This window comes from Lissotriton vulgaris, chromosome 2_1, assembly GCF_964263255.1.
Source record: "Lissotriton vulgaris chromosome 2_1, aLisVul1.2, whole genome shotgun sequence".
Lineage (NCBI taxonomy): Eukaryota > Metazoa > Chordata > Amphibia > Caudata > Salamandridae > Lissotriton > Lissotriton vulgaris.
In genome coordinates this window covers 783,901,374-783,927,319 of record NC_141687.1, presented here as the reverse complement: position 1 = coordinate 783,927,319, position 25,946 = coordinate 783,901,374, and the positions used below count along the sequence as shown (strand labels likewise).

The 25,946-nt window shown below is 47.8% G+C and overlaps 1 protein-coding gene across 1 annotated transcript in view; it reads right to left on the bottom strand.

The window, feature by feature from the left end:
* The window catches only part of RAPGEF4 (Rap guanine nucleotide exchange factor 4), a 1,206,373-nt gene that overhangs the window by 271,285 nt on the left and 909,142 nt on the right, over window positions 1-25,946 (bottom strand). The window contains exon 20 of the mRNA XM_086956142.1: window positions 10,933-10,963. Coding sequence (XP_086812268.1) covers window positions 10,933-10,963 — 31 coding nt within the window. The remainder of the gene's footprint in view (window positions 1-10,932; window positions 10,964-25,946) is intronic.

Genomic DNA, 25,946 nt, shown 5'->3' with positions numbered 1-25,946 from the left:
TGCCGCTGACCCAATCACGGTCCGTGAGCCACCACGGCAACTGTCTTGCAGTGCCCTCCGAGATCAAGACATGGTCGGACAAGTTGCCCTGATGCTGGGCCCACTGAAACTTCAGGTCCCACTGCAGAGCTCGCATCCGCTGTGATGCACCAGAAGGATGCAGGAGGCCATCAGCACCAGAAGCCGCAGCGTCAACCTGACCGAGACCCGGGATAACGGCTGAAAGATCGGAATCAGAGCCTGAATATCCCGAACCCACTGTTCGGAAGGATAAACCCGAAACTGCGCCGAGTCCAGAACCGCTCCGATGAAGAGGAGCTTCTGAGAGGGACACAAGTGCGACTTCGGCACATTGATGCAGAACCCCAGCAGGTGCAGGAGGTCGGCCGTAGTCTGGAGGTGGCTGACGACTGTCTGTGGCGAGCCCGCCTTCAACAACCAGTCGTTGAGGTAGGGGAAGACTGAAACCCCTAACCTGCGCAGATGAGCTGCGACCACCGCCATCACTTTCGTGAACACCTGTGGGGCGCTAGTAAGGCCGAAGGGCAGCACGGTAAATTGAAAGTGCTTGTGGCCTACCGTGAACCACAGGTAACATCGGTGAGCCGGCAGGACGGGGATATGAAAATAAGCGTCCTGCAAGTCCAACGCTACCATCCAGTCTCCTGGGTCCACGGCAGCTAGGACCTGAGCCAGTGTCAGCATCTTGAACTTCTCCTGCCGGAGGAAGCCGTTGACGTTCCGCAGGTCCAAGATAGGGCGTAGGCCCCCTTTGCCCTTCTTGGGTACCAGAAAGTAGTGGGAGTAACAACCACACCCTACTTCTGGCCCAGGAACGCGCTCAATGGCGCCCTTGGCCAAAAGGACTGTAAACTTCCTCTCGTAGAAGTGTCAAGTGATCCCCGACACACAGTGGTACTGTGGTGGCATGGCTGGAGGGGTCGCCTCGAAGGGGAGGGAGTAGCTCCTTTGGACGATTTGCAGCACCCACCTGTCCGATGTGACAGTGCGCCAGTGGAGGTGGTGATGGCGAACCCTGCCCCCCACTGGCGTCACATGGGCCTGAAAGCTCGGACTAGGAGGGTTTTGAGGCGGATGCTGCAGGGGCAGGTGTGGACTGGCCTCGTGGTTGTCCCCGACTGCTGCCACGGTGGTTTCCACGTCAGCCAACGCGCTGGACGGTAGTCTGTGGTCCGTGGCTGGCAGGACGTGTGGGGGTGCCCCTTCCTTGGCCACAAAAGGAGCGAAAAGCAGCCATTTGCTGGCGCGGGGCCGAGAGGCCCAAGGACTGGGCCGTAACCCTGGAGTCTTTAAAGCGCTCAAGCGCATGGTCTGCTTTGTCGCCAAAGAGGCGACGGCCATCAAACGGCATGTCCATAAGGGTGTTTTGGACATCAGCCGAAAAGTTGGTGGATCTCAACGAGGCGTGGCGACGAATTGCCACTGTCGGTGCCATCGCTCTGCCTAGTGAGTCCGTGGTATCCATCCCACACCGGATGGAGTACCGTGCTGCATCTCGACCCTCTGCAAGGGCTTGGGTGAGTTTAGTCTAGACCTCCACCGGACATTGTGGCAGCACGTCCGTGACCGTGTCCCACAGAGAGTGAGTGTAACGGCCCAAGAGGCACGCGGTGTTCACTGACCGCAGCCCTAAACTCAGGGATGAGAATACCTTTTTCCCGTATTGCTCGTATCTCTTGGATTCCCGATTGGGGGGAGCCGTCGGGAATGCGATCTGGGTGTTACAGGCCTGGATGACCAGGCTCTCGGGGGTGGGGTGGGTGGACAGGAAGCAAGAGTCGCCCGGAGCCGGGCGGTGGCGCCTGGCCACGTTCCTATCTAGAGGCTGACCTGTAGCGGGCTTGGACCAAGTGCCCAGAAGAATGTCGGCAGCAGAGGCTCGGCTGAGCTTGTCTGCGGTTTAAGAACCTCAGTGAGGAGGTTAGTCCTCACAGCCGCGACGGGGAGCTCCAGGCCCAAGGCCTTGGCCGCCCGCGTCAGCACCACACTGTAAGCAGCCCCCTCCTCCGTAGCCACGCTAGGAGGGGAGACAAAGCCAGTGTACGGCGAGGTGTCCAGACCACTGGCGTCCCCTAGCTCACCTGCCCAGTCCTGATAAGACTGGCACTCCTGTGCCAGAGGGTCCTCTGGCCCCTCCCAATCCGCCTCGCCACCCATCACCTGAGACTCAGGATCAAAGGATGGGTCCGGGTCATAGAAGTAGAAATCTCCCATCGGCGTCGAGAACGGCGCCGAGCAGCACCGTTCCGGCGCCGGACCCGAATCGAGGGAGGGGCGACACCCTAGCGCCGAGACCGAAGTAACCGGCGGCGTTGGGACGGAAGCACCCGACCCGCTGGGGCCCCCAGTCGCGGCCGCTGGGCCCGTAAGCGCCGCGGAGCTCGGTGGAGGAGTGAGCGACCTCATGGCCGTGAGGAAGGCCTCAATCTCCTCCGGCGTCGTGTTCTGCCCAGGGACCGATGGGTATGAAGCAGGCCGCAACGCCCGCTGCTCCATCGGAGCCGCGTGGGCGGTGTCGCCCGAACACATGTCCGCATCACGCGAGCGTCGGAGGGAGCGCCATCTAGCGGATCTGCGCTAGCTGGCGCGGAAAAAAGAAGAACTAACGTCAGCGCGCGATGGCGGCGTCTAAGTACTCCGGCGACATCATCCCGGCACCAACGACACGGACGCGGAGCCGCAGACGACGCCTAACGACGCGGTCGCTCCTCCCTGCCTCCCTGCCTCTTGGTACAGTAGCGCTAACACTGCTGCCAAAATCGTCCCTGTGCTTTGCTCGCACTGACTCAGAATTTATTTGCCTGCTTAATTTGTGCCTCTTGATATCGTAGCGCTTTCAGAATTCTTTTGCCTGCTTAATTAGTGCCTCTTGGTATCGTAGCGCTAGCACTGCTGCCAAAATCGACCCTGTGCTTGCTCGCACTGACTTAGAATGTATTTGCCTGCTTATATTTGTACCTGCCCAGCTGCTGTAGCTCTCATTGCACATCGTGCCCCAATCTCGTCCTATTTGCCTGTTGTTGTTGTATGCTGCCATTTTGTGTTGTGCCTCCAGCCCATCCCCCCCGCTCCCGCCTCCCAGCGGCCCCTCCCACCCACTGGCTACCAGGAACGTCCCGTCCGGAGAAGCCCTGTGACCAGCCTGACTCCTGCAGACGCGGTCGCTCCTCCCCGCCTCTTGGTATCGTAGCGCTAGCACTGCTGCCAAAATCGTCCCTGTGCTTTGCTCGCACTGACTCAGAATTTATTTGCCTGCTTAATTTGTGCCTCTTGATATCGTAGCGCTTTCAGAATTCTTTTGCCTGCTTAATTAGTGCCTCTTGGTATCGTAGCGCTAGCACTGCTGCCAAAATCGACCCTGTGCTTGCTCGCACTGACTTAGAATGTATTTGCCTGCTTATATTTGTACCTGCCCAGCTGCTGTAGCGCTCATTGCGCATTGTGCCCCAATATCGGCCTATTTGCCTGTTGTTGTCTGCTGCTATTTTGTGTTGTGCCTCCAGCCCATCCCCCCTGCTCCCGCCTCCCAGCGGCCCCTCACACGCTCCGCCCCCTCCACTCGCCTTTTATGACAGATGCCTTTGCGCGCAGTGTCCACGCGCAGCGGTCGCGCCCCATGCGCGCCGAAGGTGCGCCAAAGGTAAGCCCGTCTACGCCCGTCCGCACCTGGACCGCACCTAGCGCCAGACCCCCTGGTGCCCCCCGCCGCACCCAGCCCACTCGATTCACATATGATGCCGCAACTCTCCTCGCCCTTAACCCCGGACACACACCTCAATGCTACGAAGCCGCCCCCGGACCTACCCACAGTCCCTTCGCCTGCCGCTCCTGCAAATTTACCAGCGATAAGACCCATACCGCATCCACTAACCCCAAACACAGCGCTGACGCTAACAACCTGAAGTGCATCCTGCTGAACACCCGCTCGGTCCACAGACACGCCACTGAACTCTGGGATCTACTCGACACTACATCACCGGACGTTGCCTTCCTTACTGAAACATGGATGAACGCATCATCAACACCCGACATCGCCATTGCCATCCCTGACAATTACAAGATCATCCGGAAAGACCGCACCGTCCAAACAGGAGGAGGCATCGCCATCGTCCATAAGAACACCATCAAAATCACGACCAACTCCGACGACAAACTTACAACCACCGAACACCTCCACTTCCAGATCCACACCGACCCTAGGACCACACTCAGAGGCACCCTCCTCAACAGGCCTTCAGGAACCCGTAAACAATTCAGCGAAGACATCATTGACTTCATCAGTCCACATGCCCTCGCCTCCGAGAACTACATTCAACTAGGAGACCTCAACTTCCACCTGGAAAAGAAAAACGACAGCAACACCACCACCCTTCTTGACAACCTAACCAATCTCGGCCTCAAACAACTTGTTGACACCCCCACCCATGTAGCCGGACATACGCTCGACCCAATCTTCACCTCCAGCAAACACATCTCCTTGATCACACCACAGCTCTCCATTGGAGGGACCACTGTTGTGTTCACTTCAGCTACAAAACCACCTCGACCCACAACCCCCCACAACCTATCCCCCGGAGAAAATGGAACAAAATCACCACCGACCATCTCCTCACATCGCTCAACCAGAACACACCCGCCCGCTCATCGGACCCAAACCAAGCTGCCATCAATTTTAAACAATGGATCACTCACAGCGCTGAAGAATTAGCACCCTTGAAAAACCATCACACCAAACAAGACAACAAAAAAGCCCCCTGGTTCAACGATGACCTTAAGAAATCCAAGAAGCTATGCCGTACTCTCGAGAAAACATGGAGAAAAAACCCAACCACCGACAACATGACCACCTTCAAGGCAGCCACCCGCAAACACCACCAGCTGATTCGATCCACCAAGAAATCAGCTTTCAAGAATCGACTCGACAACAACGCACATAACAGCAAGGAACTATTCAACATCGTCAAAGAATTCACCAACCCCACCGCAGCCTCAAACAACATTACTCCCTCCCAAGACCTCTGCGACTCGTTATCCTCCTTCTTCTACAACAAAATTGCCGACATTGACAACAGCTTCGAAAACAGATCCAACGAACAATCCTCCCCCCCCCCCAGAACCTAAACTGCCCTCTAACAACCTCAACGCCTGGAACCCAATCACCACTGAAGACACTATCCGCCTAATGAATTCCATCCACTCTGGCTCGCCAACCGACCCATGTCCCCACCACATCTACAACAAAGCAGACTCCATTGTCGCACCCTATCTCCGTGATGTCATCAACTGCTCCTTCAACTCTGCTACCTTCCCAGAAAGTTGGAAACATGCCGAAGTCAGCGCCCTCCTGAAGAAACCCACAGCAGACCCCTCTGAACTTAAAAACTACCGCCCCATATCCCTCCTCACATTCCCGGCCAAAGTCATTGAGAAAGCAGTCAATAGCCAACTAGCCGCCTTCCTAGAATCCAACAACTCCCTCGATCCCTCACAATCCGGCTTTCAAGCCAAACACAGCACCGAAACCGCCCTCATCGCAGCAACAGACGACATCCGAACACTACTGGACAACGGAGAAACAGTGGCCCTCATTCTACTCGACCTCTCCGCCGCCTTCAACACTGTCTGTCACAGCACCCTCATACAACGCCTCAGCAACATCGGCACAAATGGTAAAGCCTTGGACTGGATCATCTCGTTCCTCGCCGGAAGAACCCAGAGAGTCCGCCTCCCCCCATTCAAATCAAAGGCCACCGAAGTCATCTGCGGTGTTCCACAAGGATCATAACTCAGTCCCACCCTCTTCAACATTTACACGAGTCCACTCGCTTCCATCGCGCGCCAACACAACCTCAACATCATCTCCTACGCTGACGACACCCAGCTGATCCTTTCCCTCACCAAAGACCCCAACACCGCCAAAACCAATCTTCACGAAGGCATGAAAGAAGTAGCCATATGGATGAAAAACAGCCGCCTAAAACTGAACTCAGACAAAACGGAAGTGCTCATCCTAGGATCATCCCCCTCTGCCTGGGACGACTCATGGTGGCCTTCGGATCTGGGCTCCGCACTCATACCCACAGACCACGCACGTAATCTAGGCTTCATCCTAGACTCCTCCCTCTCGATGACCAGACAATTCAACGCCGTCTCATCCTCCTGCTTCAACGTACTTGGCATGCTCAAAAAAATCTTTCATTGGATCCCCACCGAGACAAGAAAGACTGTCACCCATGCACTGGTTACAAGTCAACTAGACTACGGAAACACCCTCTACGTCGGAATTACATCCAAATTACAGAAAAAACTCCAACGCATCGGCAGGCTCATTTTAGACATTCCTCGCCAAGATCACATTACCGGCCACCTGAAAGACCTCCACTGGCTTCCCGTCAACAAGAGAATAACATTCCGTCTCCTCACCCACGCACACAAGGCCCTCTACAAACTAGGACCCGAATGCCTCAACACTCGACTATCCTTCTACACACCCACCCGCCAACTAAGATCCTCCAATCAAGGACTCGCCGCAGTCTCGCGTATCCAAAGATCCACCATGGGAGGTAGATCCTTCTCCTACTTGGCGGCCAAGACCTGGAACTCACTCCCCACTCACCTCCGCCTTACACAGAACCACGTCCCCTTCAGACAAGAACTTAAAACCTGGCTATTCGATAAATAATGACCCCCCCCCCCCCCCCAAGCGCCTTGAGACCCTCTGGGTGAGTAGTGCGCTATACAAATTCCTGAACTTGAACTTGAACTATGCAAAAGTTTCCGTATCCATGCCCCTGGTGCACAAGCTAAGAAGGTTAATCTTCCAGCACTCTCGGAGTTCTTGGGTCAGTCCGGACCTCTTCCCGCTACGGATTTGGAAGGGGCGGTGGCCAACTTCGATCACTGGATCAGTCAGGGTGTCAGGTCCTGTGTTAAGGGTCAGCGGGGCAACTCCAGGAGCTCCTGCCCCATGCAGCCATGGTGTTCAGCCTCTCTTAGAGATATGAAACAGGGCTGCAAAAAGCTGGAGTCTGCCTGGCGTCAGAATTACTGTACCCTAGACAAAGCGCAGTTTGTGCGGCCCAGAGGGAGTATTATATGGCCAATAGAAAGAGCGATCAGTTTGCAGGGAGGATTATGATGTCCCGAAATAACAGCAAGGAGATATTTACGATTGTGAAAAGTTTTCTTTCCCCGTGCGCTGAACAAAGCACCCTTCCCGTATCCAATAAGTGGTGCGAGGAGCTCTCGTCTTTTTTCATCGACAAAATTGTTAAAATTCAGGAGAGTGTGGGCCGCGTGGCTGGCACTTCGAATTTCTATCCCTCAGTCTCCAGGGCTTCCCCTCGAGATGGAGCTGCCCCGTTTGTGTCTTTTCTTCCCACTACTGAGGCGGATGTACTGGCGCTCTTGAAGGCCCTTAAACAGTGCTCCCCTGCAGATCCCTGCGCCGCGCGGTTCTTAGCTGGGGTAGCTGAGGTAGTCTGCCCAACAGTTGTGGATATGGTTAACCTCTCTCTTCAGTCAGGGCGGGTCCCGGTGAAATGGAAGTGTGAGAAACTCCTTCCTCTCCTGAAGAAACCGACTCTGGACCCCTCGCAGCCGGCTAACTACCGTCCCATTTCGCCGCTTCCAGCTGTGGCGAAAGTTTGCGAAAAAGTGGTGTTCCGGCAGCTGGAGGCCTTTGTGGAATCATCAGGGGCTTTGCATCCAGCGCAATCATGCTTTAGATCTGCCTATAGTACAGAGACCGCTCTGGTGGAGATGTTGGAGGCTATCCGAGAGTGTCTGGATGGAGCGGCAGGGCTGCCCTCATCCTACTAGACCTCTCTGCCGCCTTCGACACGGTACCCCACCAGAGGACAGACTGTCGGCAGTAGGCATCTCGGGCCCGGCTTCGCAATGGATAGCATCCTTTCTGAACTCTCGCTGACAGCAGGTGTGCATGGCCTCATGCTCCTCGTCGGTCAGGGATTTGGGGACGGGGGTTCCTTAGGGCTCGACCTTTAGCCCCCTCCTCTTTAATATCTACCTGATGACGCTTGTCCAGCTGGCGTAGGAGCTGGGAGCCAAGGTGATTGCGTACGCTGACGACACGCAGCTTCTGTTCACCTGGAAGGATGATGTCCTGGACACTGACAAGGCACAACTGTGCCTTGCTGCGGCGTTCCATTGGCTGGCCAAGGTCAAGGTGTTGCTCAAATGTAATGAGGATAAGTCCGAGATCCTTTTCTATGGCCACTTCCCAGTGGATTTCAGGAGCCGTGTGTGGCCTCCAGGATTCCCCTGCCCAGTGCCCACATTGGGTCCTGCAAAAAATCTCGGCATCTGGTTTAGTGAGGATCTCAGTGTTTCGGACCACATTAAAAAGCTTATGGGAACCTGTTTGGGGACCCTCAAAATGCTTAGAAAATGTCTCCCTCTGCTCCCTAGAGCAGCAAGAGAAATGGTCACCAGAGCCATAATTGTGTCAAGATTGGATTATGCGAATGCATTGTTTGTTGGGCTTCCAGCCTTTCTTTTACAGAAGCTTCAAATTATTCAAAATGCTGCAGCTAGGCTGCTTTTTAACGCCCCTACGCATTCCAGTACGCGTCCATATCTGCGGGAATTGCACTGACTTCCGGTGGCCCAGAGGGTGCAGTTCAAGGCGTTGACGCTGGCACACAGAGCACTGCATGGATTGGGCCCTGTTTATCTTCGGAAATGCTTTGCATTCAATGTGCCTAATCGGCATCTGCGCTCAGCGGCGTTACGCAGAATGGTTGTACCACGCTTGTGCAAGGCTTGACTGGGAGGAAAATCCATCTCGGTCAAAGCAGCGGAAGCCTGGAACCTACTGCCTGTGGGTCTTCAACATGTTTCGGTGATCGAGACCTTCAAGAAGCAGCTCAAAACACACCTGTTCAGTTCAGTGCTCTAAGCTCCTGTTCTCTCATTTGCTCTTTCTTCTCCGTCACGCCAGGACACTCTAGAGTAACAGTGCATGTTACAAAAACCATTATAACATAACATAACAGTCTGACGCCTGGGGATATTCTAAAATAAGGAATCTAATACTAACCTGTTTCTTTCAGATATGTTCTTTAGTCTCGTTCAAGTGGTTTGATCTTTGTGGTGAACACATTATGTCTTTAAACATCTTAATAAAAAGATTTAAACCATAAAAATTGGGACAGACCACAAACGCAGATTAAGAATATAATCTGGCAGCGGTCTGTGGGCCTAGGATAGCATTGATTGACATAGGACTTTTATAACAAAGAGTTACTGAGACACTGTTATTAGAAATTACTTTTAAACCTTAAAGCAACATCCCTACTCCATAAGTAATATATATTTATTTACTTATTTTGGAAAATGGAATGCAGATATTGTGATCCAGTTAAAATAATCGTGTTTTGGCAGAGACATATTGCTAGGATCGGTTTAAGACGGGAAATGAGCCCAGGAATTAAACTAAAACTGACCCCTATCAGCGAATTAGATACCTAAAAATGTGGCCCACATTTGCAAAGCGTGGCCATTTTGAAACTTAGAAAGACACGCTGAATATATGTTTGCAAGATATCGGCAACACTATGCATTTGTGCTTGCTCCAGTCAATGCAGTCAATGATTGTGGTAATACAAGAGAAAAAAATTGCCCACCAGATAAAAAAAAAAAAAAAAAAACAGGGCCACAAAAAACGCCCAAAACCCGTCCCACACACTGACCTATCAGACCAGCTGTTCGCGCACTCCCAGTTTGCCCTCTAGGCAAGCCTACCCTGCATATTGCAAGAAAGGGTTGAATAAAGTTTGAGTTAGACCTGCGAGCCTTGCTTTGGGGATCTGCTGAGTCTTATTTCGAATAGTCAAAAACTGTCTGTATGTTACCAAACAAAATTTTTCTGAGTTATTGAAAATGGCACATATAATAACAAAAGTCGGACTTATTATGTCACGCTGTATGACATATAACATGTCTAGCTCGACCATGACCTAGTCCCCGTGGGGGATTCTGGGAGAATGCAGCAGCTGTGCTTGTTACCTAAATAAGCAGTTTCAAGAGAGTGTCAAACGAAGTTCACATTATGCTGTTGGCCATCCCTTTTCTTTTTCTTCCTTTTGGCTGTATGCGCACTGCTCTGATCGTTTGTTTTAAAAAAAATCAAAAATGTTAATAAAAAAGATTTAAACAAAAAAGAGTGTGTCAAACGAAAGGTGAACAATTTTTGTTCGGTGAGCAACATGTGTCTAAGTTTAATGCACCCCAACGTCTTTCATCCTTCTGAAGTCCATAAAATCAGTGAAGCTGAGTGTTCTTACATAACCCGGTGATTCGTAAGATTTTCCAAGAGACAATACAGATGCTAGAACTCACATTTCCGACCTCTAATCAACACACAGTTCACTCCAGCCACTCTACTTAAGCTTTCTTTTCTCAGTGGAGACAACCAAACACAATTTACAAACTGAAATTTTGAACATTTGCAAGTCTGTTTGAGGAAGTAATTCCCTGACATGTAGGACAAACTGGAATTTATCTGAAGACTAATAAGGCTAAGACTGAGCAGACAGGAGGAAGTGGATGTTTTACTCAAACGTAATGAAATTAAAATGTGTTCCGTATCAGGTCACAGGTCCTGGATTAGTTTACCTCTCTTCTATGACACATTCGGCCTTGTGTATACTGGTTCATCATGTGCCATCTGAAGTGTTCCTCAGTGTCTGAAGCGCTATCTCATTGGTTGATCGACTTACAAATGCATGAACGTTAGAGACATAATGTAAGTCTTTCGGAGTAATGTAAAGTGGCATCCATTATTTCTCAAAACGATATTTTTTTCAAACCCCCATTAATGCATGCGAATTCTGAGGGATGCTCCTCCATGAAACACGTTCTATATAGCAATGGAAATGTCAACGTTACCTTCTTTTGGGGAGTCTTTGCGTCTTCTGAGCTATTAAAACAGAATAATATAGTAATATATACATTACTTCGTGGTTTCATATACATTTCATCCAACACGTTGTCACACAAGTTTAACAATCTTAAAAAAACAGTGAATGCAGTTTTTTTTAATAAAAAGAGGCTATACTTAGCAAGTTATCATAGATTCCAAGTTGGCAGTTTGTTAGGTCTTGGCTACAGACAGTTGTAACTGTCTGTTGGCTAGACATGTTGTTTACAATATACTCAGGCTGGGTTTTGGGTCGGCCCCTTGCTCTCAAATAGTTGGCTTATTTATCTATATCTGTTGTCTCCCCTCGATTTCATGGCTTTCCTTCCTATTCTTGTGTTTCTTCTGCCATGGAGCATTTCTGCCCTACAGTGTTCTGGTTGGTTGACTTGTATCCCGCCTCAGCTCAGGATGCTTTTATATTTCATTATGCACATCATGGGAGTCCATCTGTTTTCTTTTTCTGTCCCCATGCGCCAATTTCACTTTCACTTCTTCTTGCTCTTCCTGTTGCTTTACCACCCCGCCACCATGCCTTTCTGTTGCTTCCCTCATCAGGATATTTTCTTTATTTTATTACATTTTTAGAAACACTGCCCAAACTCATCAAATCCCGTTCCCTGCCTTCGCAGCTCAACAACATATATTTCCCACCAAACCCCGACACCTTCATCTTCCTCCCAGTCATGTCCATTTAAAGAAAAATCTTTCTTTCTCTCTTTTTCTCAAGGACAGCACAGCTGCAATTTGCTTCCAGTCTACCTCCTTTCTAAATGTCTCCACCATCCTAAAATTGTGGCTGTGACCAGGGCACAAGTCCTAAAAATAGAAGTTGGGGGACCCTGCCCCCAGAAGTGACGTCACGATAGGAAGTGACGTCATGAAAGGTGCCAAGCTCCTCGCCCCAGAGAGGCCAAAGTGTTCAGTCCAGCTGTTTGGCAGGGGGGACGGTGTCCCCCCGGTAAAATAAGTGGGGGGACGCCATCCACCCGCATGGTACCCCGACTCGAGCCCTGGCTGTGACACGTGTAAACACATTGGGCCTGATTACATGTTTAGTGGATGGAATTCTTAGTCACAAATGTGACAGGTATGCCGTCCTCCATATAAATTCATCAATTTGGTCAAGCACCCATCATTGTAACCAGAATCATTATTGTACACTATGTTGAATTCAGCAAAGCACAATTTGAACAATATAATATCAATCAGTTCTTTTCATTATCTGTGCGAGATGTGTACATGCCTTCTTTTGTTTGTTAATGACGAGTGCTACACTTTATCAAATTCCTTTTTCTTGAAAACCACTATGATGCCCTTTGATCACATTTTTGCTATTATAAAATGGTCAAAAACAAAAAACAAATAGAAAAATAAATAAATACAGTTACAGATGCTTATGTATGTATGTGGCACAGCAGCATGTGACAAGCCAGCACTTGGTGTGGGCAGAGAGCTTTGTGTGGGTCGGCCATGCTTCATGTCCCTGTCACTGAGATAGAATGCAGGAAAACAACAATAATTAGTGCTATTATTTTGAGCATCCTGATTGGCAGAGGCCATCTCATCATTCCATACAGATTGCTAATAGGTGGTCTTTTCAGCCTAGAGTCAATTGTTCTGTACCAAATTGCTGCCCACTGTTGGTACTCCCAGTTGCACAGGAACGTAGTTAGTGTCAGAGACCAGAGACTGTTGCACAGCGGGCAGTTGTTTGATATCACTTGATGCAGCATGGCCTAAACAGTACACTAAAATCACATTGCATAATTTAAGAGGCCGTGCTAGCCAAAAAGATATCCTATCTGGCAGACAAGCTGTTAATCATATTAGAATCCTGTGCCAGTGAAGTCAGACCAGGGGAGATAAAACACACCAGTCCCACCCCCTTGCAGCAACAAAGAAATGACACATAAGTTGATGTTCTCAAGATACACCAGACAATGGGACACCATGGTCTACTTCCCCTACTCCCGCCTTTTACTCAGTACCTACTAGGAAATACCAACTATATTTCACATATGTGTGGGGGTGATTTCTTTAATAAGACACTCCCCATTAGGTTGCCCATGGAAATGTGGCACTATCGGGACTGTCAGAGATGCCTTAAGGCATTGGCAAAGTGGGCCCGGCCCGGGTCCCAGGATTTCAGGGGACCCCTGATAGCCTCTTTTCTGCAGACATTCAAGTCCTAATGACCCTGAATGATTCTTAAACATAGTTTGTTTTAAATACCATTTTCCTTTAATGTATTTTTAATAGAGGTAATGTGTGGGAGCTTATTACAAACATTTCGTAGTTAAATGTTGTTTTTATGCTTTTCAATACCACGCACATCCATTTTTTTCAGATCGAAACAGGACCTCACATACGAGAAATATGAGGCGGTCATAGATATTATTTGCAATAATATTAGTGAGCTGCTGCTGTGTTACAATTTTGAAAACACGCGGCACAAGAATTTGGACGAGTTTGCCCAAAGAGGGCATGAAAGAGCTGTAACTGGATCATAAATTCAAGGCTGTTCCTAACAGGAGCCCCTAAGATACATTTGGCCACCAAAATCCTTAAAACATCCCTTTGACTGTAATTTCACAATGCCCTATTGTTCAATTGCACAATGTAATACAAATATGGACTGGTCTGTATATTGTTTATTAGTTTAAAGTGTCCCTGTTTCAGTCCAGCTAAAACAAGCCCTATATTGCTGAATTGCTTTATCCTGTTTGGACCCAAGTTTTACTTTAAATGATTCTAAGGGGCTTATCATGACTTTGGTGGTGTGGGAGAGGGCCGCCACTCCTGTGCCCCTCTCCTGCACCACCAAAGCCATAAATAGACTGCCCTCCAGATTCCGACTGGAATCCAGGTTGGGTGGTCCTTCAGTGGCTTGCCCACAGCAATGCCTGTTTCAGAGGCTCAAGAGAGAGCCATAACAGGCACCGCAATTGAAACGCCATTGCAGGTTCCTGTAGGGCATGGGCTGTCAAGTTCATGCCCTGCAGGAACTGGGAGTGCATGCAGACAGAGGGACACACCATGTTTCCCCCTGTATGCATCCCCTGGCACAGAGGCAATAGAGGGCTCTCTAGGGCCCCCTTTGTTTCCTCCTGTTACACTTTTCATGGTGGTCTCACTGCCATGAAAACCGTGGCGGAGAGGAAATTTGTAATATGCTTGGCAGGCTGCATTAGTCCCAGATACTAGGTCTCACTTCTATAGAAGGAGGGTTAGCATCTACACAGGTGACAATCAACATGCTCTGGGGAGCATGCTCAGGTGCAAAGCATGAGACCCAATGGGCGCACAGTAGAGTGGTATCAACAATATAAAGCACAATTACTTCCCAAACTTTTCAAGAACCTCTAAGAGGTAAATCGCATGGGGGCCCTCCCACCTTCTATGTGGGAAGCGCAGATAGTGATGATCCCTAAGCTGGACAAGGACCTTACAGACCCAGGGTCCTATCACCCCCTGTCAACGATCAACGTTGACTGCACTGCAAGATACTCTCGAAAGCACTGGCTACTTGGTTTCGTGGTGTAGTGCCACACCTGGTATACGAAGACCAATGTGGCTTCATGCCCGGTAGAGGCATGCACATGAATTTAAGGCATTTATCCCACGGTATGCACTCGGTCAGGATGAGAGGTGATGGAGGGAGCCTTCGCGGCTCTCGACATCGAAAAGGCCTTTGACTCCCTTAGTTGGGAGTATCTCTAGGAGGTACTGTGCCGGATGGGCTTTGGTCTGAGGTTCATGCAGTGAATGCAACTTTTATATGAATCACAGTCGGCCAGAGTGCGTACCAGCAGTATCGTCCCTGATCCCCTGAAGATAGCGAGAGGTACTAGACAGGGATGACCACTGTCCCCACTGCTCTTTGTCTTGGCCCTGGAGCTGTTAGCCATAAATCTCTGGACATACCTGGCCAACTGGGGCATTCCGGTTGGCAGGCAACACACATGTTGTGTTCATGTACGCAGATGACATGTTTGTGTATCAGCATCAGCTGGGAACAGCTGTCCCCCTCCTCCTACAGATGAAGGATAACTTAGGGGCTGTATCTGGCCTCCGGGTCAACACACAGAAGACCATTGTATTCCCACTGGCAGCACTGATGAGCATAGCCAGGGAAGTCCTCCCGGAAGTGAGGGTTCGCTGGGGGGTGAATAACTTCAGATACTTGAAAATTCAAGTAGCTCACACACGAGAACGGTAATAGGAGCTCAACAAGTAATCGTAGAAACTGGAAAGACCTTGATATCAACAAACGTAACTTCCTTCTTATAACCACACTACCGGTTACCTCGATATCTAACTTGGATGACAACGGGGTCATCCATAATTGGCTAACCTCTTCCATTGATGTTTGCCTGCCGCAGTCTGTCAAAAAACTTAATTTTCACTGCCCCCAGCCCCCTGGTTTTCAGAAAAGCTAAAATTAGAAAAAACTAAATGTAAAAATGTAGAAAGACACTGGCAAAAAGACTACGATCCATCAAAAAAATCCATGTATAAACTTGCCTTAAACAACTATCACTCTATGTGCAGTGCTACTCGGGCGGAGCACGCTAATCATACTATTCTTCATTCACAAAAATGCCCAAAAGTACTGTTCAAAGTAGTGAAGGAATTATCTGGTGCCACTTGCCAGCCCGAACCTCTGAGTTTGGACTCCAAACAATGTGATGCTCTGGCTGAATTTTTTTGTGGAGAAAATTGAGAACATCTACTCTGAATTTAACAAACAAACGACACCACTAATAAATTCACAACATGATCACCTTGCAACACAATGCCTCCTACAGGAAGTTACTGAAGCCAACAGCGATGTCCTTCTAGACAAATGGACCCCTCTTGACATTTCTTCCTTCTATAGTATTCTCACTAGTATTAAATCTGGCTCCCCCAATGATCCGGTTCCCCCCTTTATACTTCAAAAATTGGACCCGTCTATACTCTGCATTGTCATGGAACTACTTAACACATCATTATGTGAAGCTAAGGTTCCAGCAGCCTGGAAACACGCTATGGTCCTCCCCCTCTTAAAAAAGGCCAACTCTGACCCTGAGATCCTCTCCAATTTCCGTCCCATCTCCTTACTTCCGGTCTTCTCTAAGATTCTAGAAAAACACAAACAGCCCAGCTGACGAATTTCGTTGAGGCACAAGACATCCTCCATCCGTCCCCATCGTACCTCAGGGCAGGCTTCTCAACAGAAGCGACACTCTTGGGAGTCACTGAGAACATTCGTCAACAGGTCGACAAAGGAGAGACACTGTCTCACACTTCACTCCTAAAAATCCTCCAATCCAGAGGCATAAACGGCATGGCACTCAAATGGCTGTCCAGTTTCCTGACTAACCGGAGCTTTCAGGTATTCTCCTCAAGCGCTTATTCTAAGACCCAGGTTTCCCTGTATGGAGTCACCCAGGGCTCCATACTCAGTCCATTGCTCTTCAATATTTACGTTAGCCCTCTAGCTACTATTGCTGAGCAATCAGGGCTGACAATATACTCTTATGCTGATGACACCCAGCTCATCTTTTCGCTCTCCACCTCTCCACCATGGAGACACCCTCACTCCAGCTGGGATTAAAAAAGATTGCGGACTGGATGCACGTTGTGGGAAAACTGAACTCCTCATTTTCGGAGAAAATAAACACCTTTGGGGACCCCATCACTTGCCACCTCAAATGGGTGATCCTCCCATCACAGTCAGCACACATCCTGGGCTTCATCATAGCCGACCTATTGTAGATGAAGCAGCAAGCTATTAAAGTCGCTTCCACCTGTTTTGCTATTCTCAAATGGCTGAGGAAAATTCTGTAGATGCTTCCTCTCCCCACGCAAAAAACTGTCATCTAGGCCCTAGTAGTGTGCCCTATCTGGGTGCCAACAAGGAAGTACTCCGTAAGCTGCAAGTAGTCCAGAACTCTGCAGCTAGACTGCTTTGCCAACTTCCCAGGATGGCTTTCACCTCAGCCTCACTCCGGGAACTACACTGGCTAAGAATTGACAATCGAGCCAAATTCAAAGCACTCTGCTTTATGCACAGAATAAACTTAGCCTCAGCCCCCCACTATCTTTGCTCTTTGGTGCACCACTACCACCCTCCATGCCTACTACGTTCCTCTAATCAATTTAAATTCCAGGTGCCCAGAATCAAACAAGCCAGAATGGGAGGCCGGTCCTTTGCCTATCTGGCGCCCTCCCTTTGGAACTCCCTACCAATTAAGTTACGTCTAGAAGAGGCGTAAAAACATGGCTTTTTAATCAATAGGATCTTCTTATCTCTCTGCTTGTATCTCTTGTCCTACGCGCACATAGGCGCCGGGAAACCTTCGGGTAGCTGTGCGCCATACAAATTAAAAAAATAAATAAATAAAACATGAGGAAGGTGATGGCTGGACATGACTCCTTAATTGCCTTTGGGAACACGATGCCACTTTCGATTATGAACTGGGTGGCTCTGAGTAAAATAGTACTACTCCCACAGTGTCTGAATGCTCTCCAGAATAGATTCTGCACTATTTCTGCACTACGTTTGCAGCACTCAATTACCTAATGACCTCGCTAGTGCGGATGGGAAAATGGTGTCAAGTGAAACTTGCAGTTCTGAGCTAGACCTTGACAAATGTGGACTGGGAGTACATAATTTGTACCTCCACTACCTGGTGGGTCGCCTGCAGTATGCAGGACTCTAGTAAGAGGAGAGCCTAAACCTGGAGAAATGACTACCGGGGGGATTGATTGAGCGGTCAACCCTTCACCTGCAATTTATGGGGGGGATGGAAAGTCCTGGAATTACCCACACATCCTTGACAGGTGGTCCTACGGTGCAAGCCTATGCCACACAGCTACCCATTTTGTGGCTGGGCCCGCTCCAGAGGCTACACATGGTGATGGACATTGGTCACTGGATGGAGGGGGGATGACTGTCCTTGAGGGATCTATATCAGGGAGACACCGTCATCTTCTTCGCAGAAGACTGGGACCACTTTTATCTTGCCTGGGTCAATTCCTGCAATATGCAAAGATCTTGCACACGATCTGGGAACTGTGGCCCGAGTTCCTGGGGGAGCTGCAGGAGTCTCAGATGCTGCGGCTCATCCTCGACATGGGTGATAGCAAGAGCATGATTTTGCGCCTCTGTGCAGCATTTAAACGAGACTAGCGCACTGATACTCTATGAACGAGTCAGTCGAGGAATGATGACGTAGTGACCCCTCGACAGATCCAGAATGGGATGGGACAAGGCATACACACAGATCAAGGAGGTTGCAAGCAATGCATTATTTAAACTGATGTTGCATTATCAACACCATGCATACCTCACTCACCAGAGACTACATAGAATCTTCCCTACATGCCATAGGGATTCCCAAGATGCAACACTAGCCCTGCGATGTTCCTGTACCTAACCTGTGCCTGCCCACTGCTAGGGGATTATTGGAGTGGGGTCGTGGAAGAGCTTGACATCCCCTTAGGGGTCCTACTCAGACATTGCCTGCTTACACCTACTCCCGGCCCCACAGCTGGTGCAAAGATATGCAATCGCTTCGCATCTTTGGGTTTACTTTTAGCGAAGAGACACATATTGATTCACTGGATGAAGCCCATGCTGTCACTAATTGTCAGGTGGCGGGGAGATTGCATGAGTGGGCCCTGGAAGAAGAAAAGAGATTACGAATGGTCACAACTATTGAGAATGCTAAGTGGGACCTGGAGTGGTGGGAGGAGATGGTTCACCAACTGACTGAGACTGCATGCTTCCAACGGTGTGCCGATATAGCTCTCCAGGGGTGGATACCTGGAGATCAATTGATAGGCTGGCCACAATGGAGTGGAAAGAGTGTGTGTAAGTGATTGGGAGGAGTGTGTCAGGTGGGGAATGGCTGGGGGAAGCACACAGAAATTTCCACACATTAGCCTGGAATTGAGTAGGGAGTTCCTAGATCTACTGTATAAGAAGAGAGAGGGAAACCACCAGGCCCACGTTAGTGAATAAGACTGCTTCAGATGCCCCTTATCCACATCGAGACTCGGATCTTCACTGCTACAGCTGCCATTGTTTATTGTTTATTGTTCACTATCTTGAGTACTTTTTGTTGCTACCATTTTTCATGACTGTGTTATCTGACTACTTACACTATGCCTAGTATGCTAAGAGATTTAAATAAAGTCTTTAAAAAAAATCAACAACTTTATAGTAAAACATTAAGAAGCATATGTATATATATCCAAAGTCCCAACACAATCTACGTGCGCTCTCAGTATCACGGAATCCACACCAGAAAAAATCCACAGATACAAGGGTGTTTATTTACAACGCGTTTCGGCTTGCAGGTGAAGCCTTGATCACGTAAATGGGAATGCACAAGATAGAACATTAATAAAGCATTTTTGAAATACACGTGTTGCAACATGGAAAAAGGACTATAAACACACACAGAAGGTAAATCCAAGTATAGATTAACATTGTAATCTTAGAGGCATAAACGGTAAATGCATGTATTAAAATGATGTAATAATGAAAATACATGTAACAAATCAATGCATACAGTGGAGTACATGCATAAAGGTAGCCCGCAAAAAAATAATGAATCAATGCTGCGGTCACGCATGCGTGACTCGGGACCACCGGCCATGAGCTTGCCTGAATTCCAGGCTCCTGTCTGCTGTTGTGCAAATATGGATTGCAAACCAGAAGTCATGTGGTTCACCACACCAACCTCACTTGCCCAGTCACAATACTGGGTCCAAAGTGCTAGATTGAAACATGATTGCTCAAAAACGTGCAAACAGTGTATACACAAATGAATCTAAAGACCAACAAAATCGGTATGTGGTAGGCAAGAACCATAGGGTCATAGGTAACAGTCTCAAAGGGGTAGTCTCCCCAGGAAGAGGCAGGGGAGAAATCTTATATTTTCCAAGTGGGGGAGGAGGATGAAAATAATGATGATATCTATCCTAAATGTGATGTTTTACTTGATGGGGTAAAGTTCAGTATGTATGCTGATTCATGTTCACCCTACACATTGGTAGATAAAAGTGTGTTTGAGGAAAGATTTGCTAATCATCCTGTTAAAGTTATGCAAGCTGATATCATCCCAAAGCGGTACAACAATGGAAGAATCTCATTAGAGGGCATGGTGACGATGTGAATTTCATTTAAGGACAGGCACACAGTGGGGGAAAGTGTATGTATCCACTAGCGGCTCGACTCTATTGGGCTGGAAGCATCAGAAGGAGTTGGGAATTAAATTAGACCCGAACAACAAGGAGCAGGTGTTACTTATCAACCCTGCAGGCATAGCGGGGGACCTCACCGAAGAGTTTAAGGAGGTATTTAGCGAAAGGTTGGGTGTATTTAAGAACTATATGCAAAGGATTATTCTTAAGGATGGGGCAGTACCCGTGGTACACAAGACTAGATCCATACCATTGCGCATGAGAGAACCCCTCCAGCAGGAACTCCACAGGTTGGTTAGTCAGGGAGTTATTACGGAAATTGAGAGTTCAGCATGGTTGGCCCCAATTGTGATCACGGCAAAGGATGGAGGGAACAGCATAAGACTCTGTGTGGACCTGAGAGATCTAAATGCCAATTACCTGGTGGACAGGTTTCCCCTTCCCCGAATCAGTGAAATGTTGTGCACAATCCGGGGGGCCAAGTATTTTACTGTATTGGACCTGTCCTCTGCATACTACCAAATTAAGCTACATCCAGATTCGCAAATCCTAACGGCATTCACCACCCCATTTGGCAACTTCAAGTTTCAGCGAATGTCATTCGGTTTGGCGTCGGCGGCCGCGGCCTTCCAACAAGTCATGCAACATGTGCTGAAAGACTGCAAGAACACGATATGTTTCCAAGACGACATTCTGATCTATGGTGGAAGTGATGGAGAACACAATGAGATGGCAAGGAAGGTGTTAGAGAGGTTGAAAGAGGTCGGGTTCACCACCAAACCAAGCAAGTGCAAGCTAGGAGTAAGCTCGGTGGACTACCTTGGACACACCTTATCGGAGGAAGGCATCAAGCCAAAGTGCGACTTCGTCAGAGCAGTGAGAGACGCTCCCACACCAAATAACAAAGAGGACATACTATCGTTCTTAGGACTTGCTGAGTACATGGCTAAATTTATCAAGGACTTTGCCATGGTGTCGCAGCCCCTTAGAGAATTGATCAAGAAAGACAGTGTCTTTGCATGGGGGAAGGAACAAGAGATGTCCATGAAGAGTATAAAGAAGGCGATCATTGAAGCCCCGTTTATAGGTAAATTCGACCCGAATGGAGCCACCATCATCTCGACTGATGCCAGCAACAGAGGAATCGAGGCCACATTGGCGCAAAGAGAGGGGAACAAAGTCAAAGTTGTGGCTTTTGCATCAAGAACCCTCACTTCATCGGAAACAAACTATTCAACCATTGAAAAAGAGGCACTAGCAGTCTACTGGGCCATCCGACACTACAAGTTCTTCATCTGGGGTATTCCCTTCGAAGTACAGACTGACCATAAACCTTTGGTCTCACTTTTTACTAAGAAGGACATGGAAAGCATGACGCCCCGCATAGCTAAATGGGCTGTGGGACTGCAAGCCTACAATTTCAGAGTGACCTACATTCCAGGGCAACAAAATAGGGTTGCAAATTTCCTATCGAGAGCACCAGCAGGTGAGGAGGAGGTCGAAGAGTTGAATGGTGACTCAATCCTGGAGGTGAGCCTAGCTGCGGTGGAAAAGAATGCATGGGTAACCCAGATGGAACAAGATGAAGTACTGAAGAAAGTGAAGAAACACATTCTTACTGGATGGCCAAAGAAATGCAAGGATATGGAGACCGAGATCCAACCGTACTGGAATGTGCGGGAAGACCTATCAGTTGAAGGGAATTTTATACTCAAGTCCGGGAAGCTGGTCCCTCCGGTAGCTTTAAGGAGCCAGATCGTGGAACTAGCGCACGAAGGACACCTGGGCCGTAGTTTGAGCAAAGCTAGACTACGTATGGACTAATGGTTTCCAGCAATGGACAGTGAGATGGAGGACAAAGTGCGGGACTGCTACGCATGCAGCCTGAGTGACAAGTCTAAAGTCAATAAACGAGCACCCTTGTCACCGGTGGAAGTTCCCAATGTTCCATGAGACAAGTTAGGTTTCGACATAGGCATGGCAAGGGGCCCCAGGATTGGTACTTACTGGTTCTGGTGGACTACTATTCAAGCTGGATAACCTGCAAGATCGTCTACAATGTGAACACAAAGTCAATCATTGAGTTTCTGAAAGAGGTGTTCTCGAGAGAAGGCATCCCATTAACGCTGGTTACGGACAATGAGGTACAACTGGTCTCTGAAGAGATGAAGGAATTTCTGAAAGACTGCTCCATAGCTCATATCCACACGCCACTGTATTGCCCCAAGGCAAACGGCAAGGTGGAAAGAGTAAACCTCATGTTGAAAGAGTGCATGCAATTGGCCAATCAGGCTGGGGAGAACATTGAGGAAGCAATAAGAGACATGCTATGGGTATATCACACTACGCCAAAGTCCACTACTGGACGCACTCCATTCGAGTTACTGAGAGGGAGGAAAGCTGGAACGAAGCTGACCCCCAATTGGATGGGAAGAAAGCAAATAGAAGAGACTGATCCAGAAGAGATCAAGAGGAGGATCGAAAACAATCAATGGAAATACAAGGAATGGTACGACAAGAAGTGGGGAGTCAAGGAGAGAGAATTCCAGCGAGGACAAAATGTCTACATCAGGAAACCGGAGAGACTAAGGAAAGGGGGTGACAAGTTTTATGCCCCCAGTACCATCAGAATGCCGAAGAGGAACACTGTGGTCATGGAGGATGGAAAATTATGGAGCCATGACCGGGTTGTGCCAGCAGGGGGGGATAAAGCTAGGTCAAGCACAAGAAGGATGGAGGGTGGAGACATCAACAGAGGTGTTAGACAGGACAGGAAGAGTGATAGACTAAGGGTCTCCCCTCACTGGCACAAACAATACATAATGAGATCGTGATCTGCAATGTGAACGTAAAGTGTGTTAGAGTTACAGAGGGTCTTCTGCGAAAGACCATGGGCCAGGATTATGGGCGGGGTGTTTTCCTTTCTGCCCCTACCCCTTGTCCTTCCGGCTCCTACCCCTCCCCTTCCCGTTTATTTCTTTCCCCTAGGGAGGATTATGTGTTGTAACTTAGAATGTTCCTCTCGCTCTTTCCCCGTTCCCCCCTCACCTCCCCAGTACTTTGGTACAGACCGTTCTGACAGCTCAGCGCCTGCTATCGAATGTTGAGATAGCAGCCGCGTCCCGTGTTGACAATCTGGCGGCATCGTTAAGGCTTTTACTTAATAAATTGAAGTAACTATCTACCCTTACCGTTTCCTTATTACCACAGGTACCTGTGTGATAACCAAGTCCAGACCCGTGATAATAGGTGTGGTACAAGTAAGTCAGTCTTAAGTACATTATAAAAGACCACATGTGTCCATGACGGGCAAGTGTTGAATAATCACCAGGAGTTGGCGCAACGTGGTATGATTTGATCTGTAGATTTTTCTGTGATTCACAGCCATCCGTGAATTTACATATTTGACTGCTGTTTGGCATTTATCCTTTATTGTTTTATCCGGCTTTCATGAGGCTTCTGCTGTTCCAATATAGATTATTTGGCACTGCAACAAGGACCGTGGCCTAAATCCTTAACATAGTTGGTTTTCTCTTCTCGCTCGTGACCACTTGCGTACATTGGTGGCATGAGACTGGATTGGCCACGATGTTGTCTCGCAGGCAAAGAAGCGGATACGGACCACAGGATCCGTGCAAGTTTAGTTTATATATATGGAAAACGTATAGGAAACGTCATGTGGGCTAAATATTTAAACAAAACATATATATTATACTTAAAAAATTATAAAAACCATAAACAATAACAAAAATATATTCAAAAATATTAATAACTTCAACAATACAAATTATATTAAAATATTATTAATAACTTAAACATTTTTGATCTACAAATATATATTAACAAAAACATATACTTAATATAAAAATAAAATTACTAAGAAACAAAAATATCATTTAAATAAAAAACAAAATTCTTTTTCGTAAATAATATGAACATTAAAAAATAAATAAAATAATAAAACAAATAACAATCCAAAATCAACAACACTAGTAAAAGTGTTGGTCTTCAAAGGAGTCAGATTTACTATTCTAACTCCATTTTAATCTAAAGTAGGAGGTGTTGGATTTTGGATGGTTACATTTACTATTCCCACTACAATGTAAGGTAAATCACATATAGAGTAGTACTTTGGAGGATTTATATTTAATATTTCCACTCCATTCTTAGCAGCAGTAGGGAAAGTGTTGGACTTTGGAGTGGTTAGATTTACGTTTCCCATTCCAACCTCAGCAACAGCAGGGAAAGGGTTGGAGGGGTTATATGTACCATTCAAATTTCTAATTATTTAAAATAAAAATACTACGTACCAAACAATAGAAATAGTAAAGCATATCTAAGATAATAACATGTACGCATTATAAATAATTACAATTACATACACCCCAAAAAATAAAATGTCAGTATACAAAAATAATTTAACACATAAAAACAAAATAAATAAATGTAAAATATATATACTTTCATTAACAACAAATACAAATAAAACAATAATAATATTAAAATAATAATGAATTAAAACAAATACAATGAAAACAAATAACAAACATAAAATTATTTTTTGAATTATTATATACACTTATAAATGAATTAACAATTAATAACAGTGAAACACAAATGATCAAATAAACTATATACTTAATTATAAAGTAGTCTTTTAATTAATCTAAATAACTCATTACAAATAAAAAACAATAATTCATATTTTCACTAAGCTCCCATGATAATGCCCTCAAACACAACCCACAACTAAATTACAGATTAATAACTAACATGTAAGAAATGTTTATGTTAATTAAATTAAAAATCACAAAATGAAGCGGCTGGACCCTCATATGCCGGGTTTGGTGGACCCGGATCAGGTCGGCTTCATCAGTAATCGACAGGGGGCGGACAATGTGCGCAGGGTTACGCACCTGGGGGGAAAGTGCATCATTGGCAAATACCGGCCTGCCTTCTATCGTTGGATGCGGAGAAGGCGTTCGACCGGGTGGACTGGTCCTTTCAGCGAGCGGTGCTACATAAGATGGGGTTCGGCCAGTAGATGATCACCAGGATCATTGCGCCGTACCTGGCTCCACGTGCCAGGATCCGGGTCAACGGGCAGCTCCCGGTGCCGTTCAACATCTATAGGGGTACCAGGCAGGGCTGCCCGCTCTCGCCACTATTATTTGCTCTTGCGATAGAGTCCTTAGCGGTCATGATCCGGCGGACCTCTGACATCCAAGGTATCCCTTTGGGGGGCCGAGAGAACAAGGTGGCGCTGTTTGCGGACGACCTCATTCTTACACTTACGAGACCTCGTGAATTCCTCCCGGCAGTGCACTTGGTGCTGTGCCTTTTCGAACGGGCTTCCGGCCTGAAGATCAATCACAATAAGTCTTGGGCCCTTAATCTCACCATTCCGAAGGATGAAGCGCCCCTTTTGAAGCAGCTTGCTCCATATCAGTGGACAGCTCACCACATCCGTTACCTTGGTCTTCGACTGACCCCTCGCTGGATGAGTGGACGCAAGTCAATTGGCGGGAGTGCCGGCGCTCGGTCCTTGAAGACCTACGGAGGTGGAAACCGCTTGTACCATCGTGGTTGGGCAGGCTCAATGCTCTTAAGATGTCTATCCTCCCCAAAATTCTATATTTATTCCAGTGCCTTCCCACCCCCATCCTGTATAATATACAAGGCCTCCAGCGCGACCTCACCAATTTCATCTGGGGGAGAAAGAGACCCCGCTTCTCTCAAGCGCTTCTGATGGCGCCGCGTGACAGGGGGGACTGGCTTGCCC